The sequence below is a fragment of the Pseudopodoces humilis genome, chromosome 15, assembly GCF_049639895.1.
Source record: "Pseudopodoces humilis isolate 2021_Gansu_Grassland_sample_001 chromosome 15, ASM4963989v1, whole genome shotgun sequence".
NCBI lineage: Eukaryota > Metazoa > Chordata > Aves > Passeriformes > Paridae > Pseudopodoces > Pseudopodoces humilis.
Window position 1 is genome coordinate 6,077,992 of NC_142214.1, and position 13,396 is coordinate 6,091,387.

The 13,396-nt window shown below is 52.5% G+C and overlaps 1 protein-coding gene across 2 annotated transcripts in view; it reads left to right on the forward strand.

Annotated features, from left to right (window-relative positions):
* OPHN1 (oligophrenin 1) overlaps positions 1-13,396 on the forward strand; it is a 51,175-nt gene that overhangs the window by 15,896 nt on the left and 21,883 nt on the right. For both annotated transcript variants that reach the window (XM_088062709.1, XM_088062710.1), the window contains exons 3-7: positions 2,785-2,846; positions 4,298-4,369; positions 10,720-10,821; positions 11,747-11,857; positions 12,516-12,620. In XM_088062709.1, the coding sequence (XP_087918835.1) occupies positions 2,785-2,846; positions 4,298-4,369; positions 10,720-10,821; positions 11,747-11,857; positions 12,516-12,620 (452 nt within the window). The remainder of the gene's footprint in view (positions 1-2,784; positions 2,847-4,297; positions 4,370-10,719; positions 10,822-11,746; positions 11,858-12,515; positions 12,621-13,396) is intronic.

Here is a 13,396-nt window from a genome sequence, read left to right on the forward strand (position 1 = left end):
GACAAATAGCCATGCAAGGAAAGGAGTGTCCCTCCTCTTGGCTGGAAGGGACAGAGCTCCAACAACCAAGCAATGCTGCTGGGAATGACAGAGGCTGAATAAAGGGATTGTGGGATGAGGGAGAGCAAGAAGAGATCACAGCAGATGTAAAATCCTCCGCGGTGAAAGGAATATGTTTCCCTTCAGTTTTGCTGGGGAGTATTTGTTTTGCTTCTTCAAGAAGAGGTTCCCAGTTTCCCTGTGAAGAAGCCTGGGCTGTGTTCCTCCTCCCACCCAAGCCCTGGTGTGCCTGCAGGGGTTGAGGCTTCCTTATTCCTGACACAGCAGTGGGGCGTTGACATCTCCGCAGCAGCTTCCATCTCCTGCCTGGGTGCCAGGGATCTGCGTGGGAGTGCAGAGCTCACTTGATGTGCAGGATATGGGAGTGAAGCAGAACACTTACAGGCCCTTCTAATGCGCTGCAAGAGGACGTGTTTGGCTTGTAAATAGAGCTGAAGTCACGCTGCTCTCTGGTTGTGTGGGCTCAGAGCAGCCTGGCACCTGAGCGGGTGACAGCAGGGATGCTGCAGGTGGCAGTCAGGACACTGGGCTGATGTTGTCTGTGGTGAGCAGCACTTTCCCCTGGGCATGGGAAAGATCATGGATGCACTCGTGTTACCCCACAGCTGCAGCTCCTCCTGTGCTCCCTCCTGCAGTTCCTCCACTGTCACCTCACAGGACCCAAATCAGCAACTCCTGCAGAGATGAAAGGGGCAGTGAAATGGGATGTCATGTTCTTCCCTCCCAGGCACAGGAACTCTGGCTGTAAGGACCTTCCTGGAATGCTTCTGGCTGCCCAGCAGAGTCACTCTGGCATTTCCAGGTGTGGGTGTGCAGGTTGTGGCTGCTGGTGGCCCCTCTGCTCCAAACTGCCCTGCAAGGGCTGGCAAATTCTGACCCAGGCCAGTAGCACAGATCCACCCCGCTGCTCCCAGGCACTGCTGGGCTGCCAGCAGGATCTGAGCCTTGTGTGTGGTGCAGGGTCAAACTCAGTGAGCTGCTCTGTGACTGGAGCCAGGAAACATGTTCCTGGGCTCTTCCTGTAGAGCAAAGGGGAAAAAACAGCTAGGCAACATTTTAGGCACTGACATATTCCCTGTAAGTTTGGGGCTGGATTCTCTTTCTCCCTGTGATAATTCTTTTCCTGGCTCAGGCCCTTGGTGTCCGTGTACTCCTTGTCCTGGGGAGCCACAGTGACAGCCACGTGTGGCCCTGGGCGTGAGCACCATGAGCTGCAGGGCCATTGCATTGCTGGTGCTGGAGCCCTCAGTGGAGGAGAGAGCTCAGAAGTCCCTGACTCATCAGGAAGGTCTGTTGTGCCACTGCCAGCTGAGGGCCCGTGTCACGAGGCTGCAGTCGTTCCCTTTTGTGTGTCTCGGTGGCTGCAGAATGAATCCTCAGGCTGGATTTTAGCAGGACAGGTACCTCTGCCAAGGTGCTGCTGTGGATGAGGGGAGAGGGCACTCAGCTCGCACAGAGAGCACAGGAGCATCCTCTCCCTGACCTGTGGGACAAGCTAATCCTGTGCCTGCCTTGCTGTACACCTGCTGTGCCCCCTGTGTGCTCCCTGCCCAGCCCAGCGTGCTGCAGGGAGGGAGGGTCTGAACTGCAGAACTCTGGGGTGTGACAGAGCCACTCTGGGCTGTTCCCACCAGGGCAAGGGGGAGCCTGGGACCCACCAGACCTGTCCCACGCTGTGCTGAGCAGGCTGGAACTGTGGGAAACTTTCCCAGCTAACTCCCAGGTAGTTCTCAGGTGCACTGGGGTGATCAGGTTGTTTCCCCAGGCATCCAGCACACAGCCACACTACCTGCATGGGCAGGTGTCTGCCCAGCCTTGCCTTGCAGCCTGGAGAGATGGGAGTTTGGCTTGGCACTGTCAATGCTCTGCTGCTGAGGTTTCCTCCCCTGTCACAAACCCAGCCCCTTCCCAAGTTGTCCTTTGATGGGCAGAGAGAGGGGCTGTTCCCCCTTGGTGTGTGGTCAGCTACTCCCACCTAGTCTTTTATTTCCCCAGGATAAATTATTGTTTCAGTTTGTTAAAGGAAAGGTTTCATGCTGTTTTTATTGTAGTTGGACTCCCAACTGCTTATCAATGAGATCTTTTTGTTTCACATCCAACATTTTGGGGAGTGGTACCAGTGTCTGTGACCATGTCTACATCTGCTGCCTTTCCTTCTGTACATGGACTTTGTGCTTCCTGGTGCTGATCTTTGACAGCTAAATGCCGAATCACAGGTCATTTTCATTTGACACACTTGTCCTGGTCCTGGCAAGCACCTGCAGCTCTTCCTGGGACAGAGATGCCAGGCCAGGCAGCCCTGTCCTGCCCACAGCTCCCACTGTGGGAGCCTGTCCTGCTGCAAGCCCTGGGGATGGCAGCTCCCCTTCCCCCTGTTTGACCTTTCCCTTCATTTGCCCCTTCTCTGCCACCTGTATTGCAATCTCTATAACACAATTTCTAATAAAAGCTAATTAACATCCTCCTACCTTCCCAGGGCCTTCACTCCTTCATTGCCCTGGGTAGGAGACCCTCCTCTCCCTTGCATAAATAAATACCCCTCAAGGCCAGCCTGCACCTGGCACTGCCTCACACAGCTCCTGCTGAAGGGGGCCACCTCTTCTCGTTTTTTTTGCCAGCCTTTAGATGGCCCTGCTGGGGGTGCAGCCACATTGTGTCCCACATGTGTCCCACACTCTGGTGCCACATCCCAGCTCTGCTGACCAGGCTCTCCTTTCCTTACAGCTGAGTCCTTTAAGGAGTTCGCAGAGCTGCTGCACGAAGTGGAGCTGGAGAGGTCCATGATGGTAAGGAGATGGGAACTGGGCTCTGTCGTTCCTGGCACAGCTAAATGCCAAATCACAGCCACAGCACCATGTGTGTGGTGTGAGGCTTCTCATCACAGGGAAGCTGGGAGCACAGGGATTGTGCTTTGTACTCATCTGGTCCCTGGTCCCATGGCCGTGGGCCCTGAGCATGGGGCTGGCACCAGGTGTGGGGGGCTGTGGCTCTCCCAGGCAGAACAGGCAGGCACAGAGCCCCAGGCCCTGCAGCTGAAGGGGCAGCACTGTGTGCAGGCAGCTCACCAGCTGCTTCTGTGGTGAAACCAAGGGTTAAAGAACAAGAAGTGGTTTTGCTCAGTTTTTGCTGGGTGCAGGATGGCAGGTGTCCCTGAGCCCATCTGTGCTGGTCCAGCTCCTGCAGTACAATGTACTGCCATCCTGCTGCCATGTGCCCTCTGACAGCCTCTCCAGGGCTGCTCCAGAGCCAGTGCTGGCTTCCCATTTCACTCCTAAATCCAGGAAAAACATGAAAGTTAGGCTCGGTGGAGAGCTTACAGCGTGCCAGGAATGTGCTGCTTGGCTCTGCGTTCCCCTGCCTCGTGCAGCAGCAGGAGCTCCTGCCAGGCTGCACCAGAGGGTCCATGGGCAGGCAAGGAACAGCAGGAAACCAGGAAGGCACTGAGATATTCCTTTATTATTAATTACATCCCAGGTATAGTGGCTCCTTTGGCAGTGGGGGAAGCAGTGGAAGGTATTGTTTCAGGGATTATGGGCACTGCCCAATTTTCAAAGTTGGGGTTTTTTGCCCTCTACTTGTAGGACCAGTTCTGTTTTACAGCAGCTCCCTCAGGAGGTTTCACACTCATCATTTAAATTCCCTGAAGGGCTGTGGCTGTGTGGTGTCCTGTCCCCTTCTCTTCCCCTCTCCCTTCCCTGAAGCTTGGGGCAGGGCCTGTCAGGGAAGTGGGGATGGGAGGAGACAGCAAGCTGGTCCCAGTGCCAGGCTGGAGCTGGAGCCAGGGATACAAACTGGGATGAGATTTCACGTGGATTCATGGTAGTGGTGTGCAGAGCACCACCCAGGAGAGCATTTCTCCAACATGAGACAGGAGTGGAAGAGACACAGGCAGGCTTTGCCTTTTCCCTGGCTGTTCCTGTGACAGGTAACCTTCTAGCTGAATCAAGGCAAGTCCATCCTTTATTTGAGAGCAGCCTTGTTGGATGAGGGTTGGGGACACCCCCTATCAATTACAGGGTGCACCAAAGCCTCCTGGGACATGGTTGGGGTTTGCTCTGTGTTACCAATGGGGAAGAGCAGGTACAGATGGTTTAAGTGAATTCACCTACAGGCAGAGAAGATTCCAGTCAACAATATTAAAATCTCAGAGTTCTTGGCTTCTAGCCCTGTTCAGCCTCTGTTTAGGAGAAAATTGATCAGCATCCTGCAATTAAAATGCTTTTTCTTTGCACTGTAGGTGCAGAACGCGAGTGATTTGCTGATCAAACCTTTGGAAAACTTCCGGAAGGAGCAGATAGGGTTCACCAAGGTAAGGCTTGTTTGTTTGTTTTCAATGTAAACAGATTTGTTTTCTGTCACTGTGTTTGAATTCAGATTTTCCTCCTGTTGTTTTTAACCAGCAGACAGTTGCTCTGCTGCATTCTGACTTCAGGCACTCAGAAACTCCCTGTTCAATGCTGGCTTTCAGCTGCTGGCATGAGGGTTTGTGCTGTGACTTTTAGTCTGATTTTTCAATCATAAGAGGCTCCAAAGTCTTTTCCTGAATTCTTTGGGTTCTCTCCTGGCCCGATTCCAGCACCGCCTCTGTCCTGAGCAAGGAGTGCTTGTTTCAGCCAGGAGATCTTCCTTGCTGCTTTCTCTCCTCTCCCCTTTGTTCAGTCAGTGCTGTTGAGAATAAAATACTTTCTGCAGCGAAGAGTGCAGTAGAGTGGGAGGGAGGAAGGCAAGGAGGGAAAAAGGGAAGGAGGGGAAGCAGGAGAGGCCAGCAGGCAGAACCTGATTATAGTCATAGGGCTTTTGTTATGAAATATTTACATAAAGTATCTAATGAGTCTTTCAGATGGACCAAACTTTTAAAGAAACAAGCAATAAAAAGCAAATCCTGCACATGTGGAGCGCAAAAGATCATTTTTCCCTTGTCTGCTATCAAGAAGTCCAGGTTCCATGTTACTCAGCGGCAGCTTAAAATGGGGCTGGCTCTGACCCAGCTCCGAAATGGAGATGTTTTGGAGAACACTTGAGGCTTGGATTCAGCCCAGCCCATCTGGAGGCTTTGACATTTAATAAATACAGGGTTTGAGAGGAGATACTTGATGGCCCTCCTGCCCTTTGCCATGACCTGAGGGCTGGTGTGTGGAACCCTCTGAAGAGCTTACAGCCACGAGCATGGCAGAGGTGACCACTGCTCGTGTGTCCCTCGGGCTGTTTTCTTCCCAGAGAGCCCTTAAGGTGTGTAAGGGCCACTTTGCCCCAGCCCAGAGCGTGCTGTACCCCGAGAGCCGAGCTGCCGGCCGTGTGCCCGTGTCCTGGCTGCAGTGGCCGTGCCCAGTGGGTGGACACAGATCTCAGCAGGGCTGGTGCCACGGCCCCAGCACTGACACAGGTTCACCCAACAGCCTGCAGCCCTTGCTGGCTCCCTGTGGATGGGCAGGACGCTCCAGGTGGAAGCACAGGGTGGTGACAGTGGCAGGACACTGCTCAGAGCAGCTGGAGAGGTGGCAGAGGGCAGAGGGTTGTTGCAGGTGGCTCAGCCCATGTAGTTTGGTTTGGGGTTTTGTTTCTCGTGAGGAATATGAACTGCAGAGGTGCCAGGGCACCACGGTGGGAAGGGGGCTGTGCTGTGCTCCATGCAGGAGCTCACAGGGCAGCACCTTGCACCATGCCAGGATCACAGTGTGCCCGCAGGGAGGTACCACTGTCCCCAGTGCCACCCCAAAGCCTTGAGAGGGTGCGAGTTTGGGAGTGAGCCCCAGCCACTCCTCCCCCTTGTCCTCAGCTCCGATGTTTCCCCACCAGGAGCCTATGTCACACTGCTGGGGAGCTGCACTGTCAGGTGTCACCTGGGGCACAGAGCCTGCCTTCACCTGCCAGCCTGCAAAGCATCTCCAGCTCATCCCCAGCCGGCAGCAGGAGGTGGGAAGTACAAACGAGGCTCCTCACAGTGGAGTTCTGTCAGTGTGGGTTCCTCCCATCGCTGCTGGGCCTGGCAGCACCCTGTGGACCCTTTCTGATCTGCTCCAGGAGCAGAGGCTGAGGCTGGGCTGTGGAACAGGCTGGAGACATGACACAGAGAATTTGTGCCCTCTGCTTAGTTTCCGTATTTTGGCAGTGTCGCCTTCTGTGAGATGTTTTCTGTTCCCTTTGCGAGCTGCTGGAGCCAAATAGGAAGAGCCCTTGAATTGGGGCTTTGTGATGCCTCTGGCTGGAGCACAGCCAGTCTGACCAACACATCTGAGTCTGCATTCAGCCGTTCTCCCGGGACAAATGGAGTCTCCTCGGGAGGGGAGGGTGTGCTCTCACACAGGGCAGCCCTGGGCTGTCACTGGGACCCGCTCCAGCCACTCCCTCTGCCACAGCCCCATGGGGTCTCCGTTCTTGCTGTGCTGTGATGTGCCACATCACAGATAAAAGGGAGGCTCTGGGACCCCCTGAGCTGACCCATTTCCCTGCTCTGGCATTCATGGCAGGGGGGGAGTGTGGAAAGGAGCTGGTGCATATGGAGGCCCCATCCCTCCCTCTCCATAGCCCTGGGGCTCAGCTCCATGCTATGGGGCTGGGACACTTTGGGAAGAGCCTGGCCACACTTACTGAGTTGAGGAGGATTTGAATAGAAAAGTTTCATTCCAGTTTCACTTGGAAGGAGACAGCTTTTAAAAAAACAACACAAGGCAAACCAAAAAAATCAGAGGGAAAAGCTTGTTTGGATGTACTGCAATGGCAAGAGGATGCTGAATAGCTGCAGTGTTCATCAAAATTTCTTCCATAGCAGATCACATATTCCTAAAAGGTCTTAGTTAAATTTGTTATTAATTTCATTAATTATAATTTTAAAAGAAAGGGAGCATAATAACTTCTATTTGCTTTCATCTCTGCGAGCAGGGCCTAAGGAGAGAGAGAAAGCAGTGAAAGCATTTGAGAGAAAGCAGTGGCTGAAGGAAAAACGCCAGGATGAACTGAGTGTGCTTTGATAGAACTGCTCTTTCTACATCCATTGACTTTTTAGAAACCTGTTTCTGAATTAACTGCTGATTCCTCATAAAAAATGAGCTGTGGTGATCCTCCATCCACTGCTCTTGCACCCAAGCCCCTCAGGTGTGGATGGAGATGGGGGCTCCCAGAAGGAAAAGTGTGTTTAATTCCTTATGGAGAGGAGAAGTGGCCCTTGAGCTGGGCTTCTCACTTGCCACTCACTCCACCTCTCTGAAGATGGGAATTTCAGAGGATCCTAATTAACAACTAATGGTTAAGGAGGTGTTTTGTCAAGTCCTTTTGCCCCTTTCCCCGTGGTGAGCTGGACCCGAAGCTGCCGAAGGGCTCCGGTGTCGCCCCAGTGCTGGCGGCTGTCGGGGTGCAGGCAGGACCCAGCACACACAGAGCAGCCAGAGCTGTCCCATGGGCTCCTGCTCATTCCTGGGCACAGCAGTGCCTGTCAAAGCCCCCAGCTTTGCAGGGTTTTTGCAACCCACCTGCCTGCACTCGGTGGGATCTGCTTGGCTGCCCCTGTGAGCAGTAAAGGGAAGGTGGGTGGGTCTTGGACTTGGCAAACCCTTAATGGGAACGTGGTGCAGCCCTTTGCTGCATATTCATGAGGACTAATTTGTGCTCATGTTTCCAGATTGTGCTTCAGTCTGGGTGATTTTTTTGTGTTGTTTTTTTTGTCTTGGCTTGCTCTGTTCAGCAGCCAACTCAGAAGGATTTGCAGGTCATTCTTCTGCTGTTCAGTTATATGTTAATTAGCCAGAGTGGGAATGATTGGCAAGCTCCCTCTTAGAGGCCCAAAACAGCATGCTGCATTGTGGTCCTGTAACACATGGGTCCATCTTGGACATCATTCCCAGTGCCTTCAATCCCCAGGAAGAGCTCAGTGCTCCATGTCCCCAGTGCAGCCATGTGCCCCTGCCTGCTGCGGGCGCTGGCAGAGGAGGAGGCTCTCCCCAAAGGAGTGAGTCTGCCTTCCCAGCTCCTGCTGCAGGAGTTCCACTGCTCTCCCAGGCTCTTCCTTTCTCTTCACCAGTCTTTCCCTGAGCAGAGGTGACCCCTCTTCCTCAGAACACACCAAGTCTTCCCACAGGGAGCTGCCCACAAGCTGGTGGTGAGCTGCTGCCTGGTGGTTTGTGGTCTCTCTGTAGCTGCAGGCTGTGGCGTCCTGTGGCCATCTCTGTGGGCACCACAGCCTCACACAGCTTGTGGCCTCCTTCTTGAGTTCTTGTGGCCATCTGTACAGGCACCACAGCCTCCCACAGCAATGTCACCCCTCCTGGGGACAAGCCAGGAGCCACCTGCTCCCGGGCTGCTGCATCCAGAGGTACATCCCCCTGCCCATCCCATCCTGTTCCCTTGCCCCTTGCCACAGCTCCTGGTGCAGGTGAGCAGCCTCCCAGATTGAGAGCAGGAGAGGCTGGTCCCAGCTCTGGCCTGGAGTGTGGCTGTCTTCCCTGCTGGCCTCTCCACAGGGTGGGGGCAGCTGGGTCACCCCAGCTGTGCTGCTTGCTGGTGGTGAGAGGCAGGGGAGGACTCCTGGAGTGGGCTCCAGCCCCATTCCTGCTGCACCTTCAGCTGCTCCCCCACAGCTCTGCTGAGGAACAGGGACAGCACCAGCCCTGTGCTGCCACCACCCCTCTGCACGCCACCTTGGTGGAGACAGTGGAGCTCTTGGTTGGGCTTGGAGCTAGCTTTCCATGGCAGCACCTGCTTTTCTGTCTCGGGCCCTGCTGCTGGCACAGCCCTCTCCTCTGAGACGTGAGGAGGTGGCCACAGGAGAGCTGTGCCTGCAGCCCCACAGCTCTGCTTCCCTGCACTTCTGTGGCCTTGGGGTTTGGAGGCTCCTCATTAAGGAAATGGAAACAAGGCAAGTTCCTGGCTGCATGAGATGGGGCATTAATGGCACAGACAGCCCAGGAGTTTGACCTTACAGACACAGGAACTGTGTCTGCAAATGCTTTCACTGCGCTGGGTTTGGGTTTGCTGATCAGGGAGTTAGTCACGAGGGTGGTGGTTTGTTTTGATCATCCTTCCTGGCCTCAGCCCCGCAGTTGCTGCACTGATTAAATTAGGATTCACCCTTGGAGGACTCTCTACTCCTCTGGATTTGATGTAGATCTCTCTGTTCTGATATGTGAGGCTGCTAACACGGAGTCACAGTACCTGATATTGCAGGGGGTGATTCCAGAGGATGCTCTTCCCTTCAGCTGTCCTGTAATTCCAGGGTCTGCAGGGCAGAATATGTAATTGCTGAGGTGAAAAGGTTTGCTGGGCTAAGCCTGCCCTGCTCCAGACAGTTACACATCAGCAGGGGTAGTCAGGTTGGTGCCATTTCCTCATGGTAATGGTGTTTTCACCGCAGCCATGTGGGGAGAGAATCCTTTTCCCTGGAAAGCAGCTGGCAGGAAGGTTTGTTACTGTTTTTGGGAGCCACCTGTGCTGAGCCCAGGGGTTTTGGGAGCCCCCAGGCATCCTGCTGCAGGACATCCTGACAGACAGATGGAATAGTCCATACAAGTGGAAGGGGGAAGCAAAACTTCAGGCAGGGGAAGCTGTGGTCACTACTGAATTCATGAGGAAAATTCCCAATACCCAGCAGTCTGGCAGAGTCCATCTGCTCTGGTTTGTGGTGACACTGGTGTATGCTGTGCTTGCTTTTCCATGCATTTCTGAGTGGGGGCAAGAGAAGAGGATTTCAGGGCTTTCAGGAGCTAGATGTCAAAAGATACCAGTAATTCCCCAGGAATCTGGAACTGCTTCCCACTTTCTTGAGCTTTAAAAAGCCAGACAGACATCTGGACATCCCATACATGCCTGCACTGTGTGTTCACCAGCTCTCAACTGCTTGGACCTGGCACAGAGGCTGCTGCCAGGCTGGAATTTCCTGATTTTAGTAATTTAGTTGCCTTCCAGGAATCCCTGATATGTCAGATACCATCTGAAGTGGGTATTTGTCAAGCTGGCCCCTGCTCTGGTTTTTTTTTTTTGTGATCACCAGTGTCACAGTCAGTGCAAGGCAGGAGCCAGCAGCCTGGTGCTCAGTTCTGCTGCTCCCTGCCTGCTCCCAGGCTTCCTTCTCGAGTGTCTCTGTTTGCTGCTCTCACTCATTTGTGCTCTCTTTGCACCTCTGCTGACAGGCAGATGAGGATTTCCTGCCTGTCTGTCGACCTGCCAGGCTTCTGCTTTTCCTCTGGTACTCTTCAGAAACAGATGATAAACTCTTTAGAACAGAAAGTTGCCAAAATCTAATGAACCTTTTCTTGACCTTGACGTGCCTCTGACATTTCAGTGTTTGCCCAGTTGTTTCTGGGCTGTGTGAACAGCATGTCAGGAGATGGTGAGCAGGTTTTTGATGTATGAGTACATCTTCAGTTTACTGGATATTAAGAGATTTAGAGAAGGAACAGCACCTCATCAGTGGGGCTTTTTGCCATGATGTTGGCATGAAAAAATACTTCTTGTGCCACAGAGTATTGCTAGACTGGGTCTTGAGGAGTAATTGCATCCAAGATAGGCAAGGAGCTGTGAAAGCAGAGCAAATGAGAAGTGGCCTTCTTGTTTGGCTGGGTTGACCAGAATTTGTCCACAGGAATACAGAATTGCACAAAGGATCTTGGTGTTGATGCATGTTCTTATCTGGAAAATGCCAATAACTGGTTCTGCTTCAACCTCTTGCAGGAAAGAAAGAAAAAGTTTGAGAAGGATGGTGAGAAGTTTTACTCTATGCTGGATCGCCACTTGCATTTGTCTTCCAAAAAGAAGGAATCTCAGTTACAGGAGGTGTGTATGGAATTTTTCTCAGAGTTAGGCCTAGAAGCAACAGCACCAGCTGCTCTAGGTTTTAAAAAAGGGGAGAGGAATCATCCCTTCCAGTAACCTGTTGAAATTGATAATCAGTGAAATCTACCCAAAGACTGGATTCTCTGTGAGACCAGGGAGATCAAGTTCATAGTTCTCCTGGGTCTGTTGGATGCTGGAAGTGGCTTTAGACATTGTCATTGCTTGTTGTCACCTTGATGGTGAAGGGCAGTGACCAGTGGCACTGGCACAGCTGGGGAGTGGCCACCCTTTCACCTGGGGGAAGTGCTCTGGCTGAAAAGTAACCAGTTATTACTCCTTTTGCTGGCCTGGCATCCTGCCTTGCTGCTGGTACTTTTGGGTGCCTGTGGGGGCAGGCAGAGGAGGGGGGTTCCTTCCAGCTGGTGCTGCTGCAGGCACATTGCAGCAAAGAAGGAAACCCAGCTGTTCCAGCCCACACCAGAGCAGCTGGATCTGGTCAGATCTGTCAGACCAGTTGTCAAATCAACCTATGAGCATGTCTGCAAGGCTCTGGTGTGTGAGCTCTGGGAGCATTGTGTGCTCCTGCCACTGCTGCAGAATTGCTGGTTTGGGACACAGATGGAGTCGGGCAAGAGAGTGGTGATGATGGCCTTGTCAGGAGAAGAGGTGGAGAAGAGGTTTGTGCTAGAATAATAAATGAGCTTTGGGAAAACCTTGTCCTTGGAGAGTGAGAAGAGGTTTTGGATCCTTGAATGAAAGGGAGCCAGAAATGGGCAGACTTAGAAGAATATCCAGAGTTCCAGTTCACAGCTGGACACCAGACAGGTTTTTTAGTGAGGACAGAATTATGTGTGGGCTGACAGACAAATATTTTCAAACTACATGTGATGTATTTTCTTTTTCCACCTTTCTCTCTTTCTTCTAGGCTGACCTTCAGGTGGACAAAGAGAGACACAATTTCTTTGAGTCCTCCCTCGAGTACGTGTACCAGATCCAGGAAGTACAAGAAAGCAAGAAATTCAGTATTGTGGAGCCGGTAGGAGTTTCCTTTTCTCTCAGTCTCATTGGTTGACGCTCAGATGTGCTGGCATTGGCAGGAAGGGATGAGTTTCCAGGCTGGATTAGGTCCTGTGGGGCAGGAGTTAACCCTGCACCCTTGGCTTGCTGCAGCTTGATAGCCTTAGTGGTGCTTGGAGCACTGTGAAGCCCCAGCCCTCTTTCTTCTGGCTGTCTGTGGATCCTGAGGAACAGGTTGAACACTGTACAGAGCTACAGGTCTTGTTATGGCTTACCTTGGCCCCCTTGGGTTTGGTAAGTACTGTCTGCAGAGGGACAGACCTGCCCTGCTCACCTGTGCCAGCCTGGCCTGCAGGGACCCTGCCCTGGGTGGTGGCTCTGCCCCAGTGCCAGCTGCAGTAGAGTGTGGGATCCTGTGGATCTTGTGGATGAGCACTCTGCAGATGTGCTCTGGGTCTCCCTGCAGGCTCTTTCCTTCTGGGTGTTTTTTTCAGACAGATGTGTGGGTGGTACCTTGGGCTTTAGGAACACTGTGGTGGATAAGCTGTACCAAGGCTGGCATTCCAATGTTGTGGAGAAAAAATATATGTATATGTAATTTCTGTAACCCCACACTCTGTCCATCTCTGCTTCCATTATAAACACAGAAGTTCAGTGTGTCCCTTCCCCCATTGCAGGTGCTGGCATTTCTCCACAGCCTCTTCACTTACAACAACCTGACAGTGGAGCTGACACAGGATTTCCTCCCATACAAGCAGCAGCTCCAGCTCAGCCTGCAGAACGTGAGTCCCTGTCCAGCTGAAGGACTTTCCTGTGTGACTTCTGTTCTCATTTGGATTTACACACCTCTGATGGCAAGGTCTTTCCACCCAAGCAGTCTGGCCATGTTTGCATTGTTGCAGATACAGTTATTTCCTTCTCAGTTCAAGTGGATTTTCCCCTCTCCTGCATGGGACAGTTCCCATATCTGTGAAATTGTTTTCTCTGGAAGGGGCTACTGCAGTTGCATCATTTAACCTGGTGCATAAACAAGCCTGAGATTTTCTTTCAGTTTCACAAGATTGAAATTGTACTCTAAGGCCTCTAACCTTGATCTTAATGGTATTGGCTTCCTACAGGCTTGCTACATGCTTTGGTAAGCTCCTCTGTTGGCCAAGTGTGTTCATGGGGTAGAATATCTGAGTCCTGTTTTTTTTATCCTCAGTCTTTCCTGTCTGTTCTTCATTTCTGTGGAACAACAGCCATAAATCTGAGCCAAGATGGTTTTGCTGGTGGCTCATTAATTGGTCCAGGTAGTACTCCATCAAAATGCCTGGATTTTGTACCCCCTGTTGATGTGACTCTTTCATGCTAAGCAGTGTAGCATGATCCTTTGGGAATCAACACCTTTGGGAGCAGAACACACCTGTTACCTGAGCAACGGTGTGAACAGGAGCTCAGCTGCTGCCTCTGCTCCAGCCAGCCTTGGAACGTGCTGAAGTTCCTTAATTAAGGGAACAAGTGGCCTCCCAGCTGTGGCACTCCAGCACCATCTCTGCACACAATGTGTCTCTTCAGT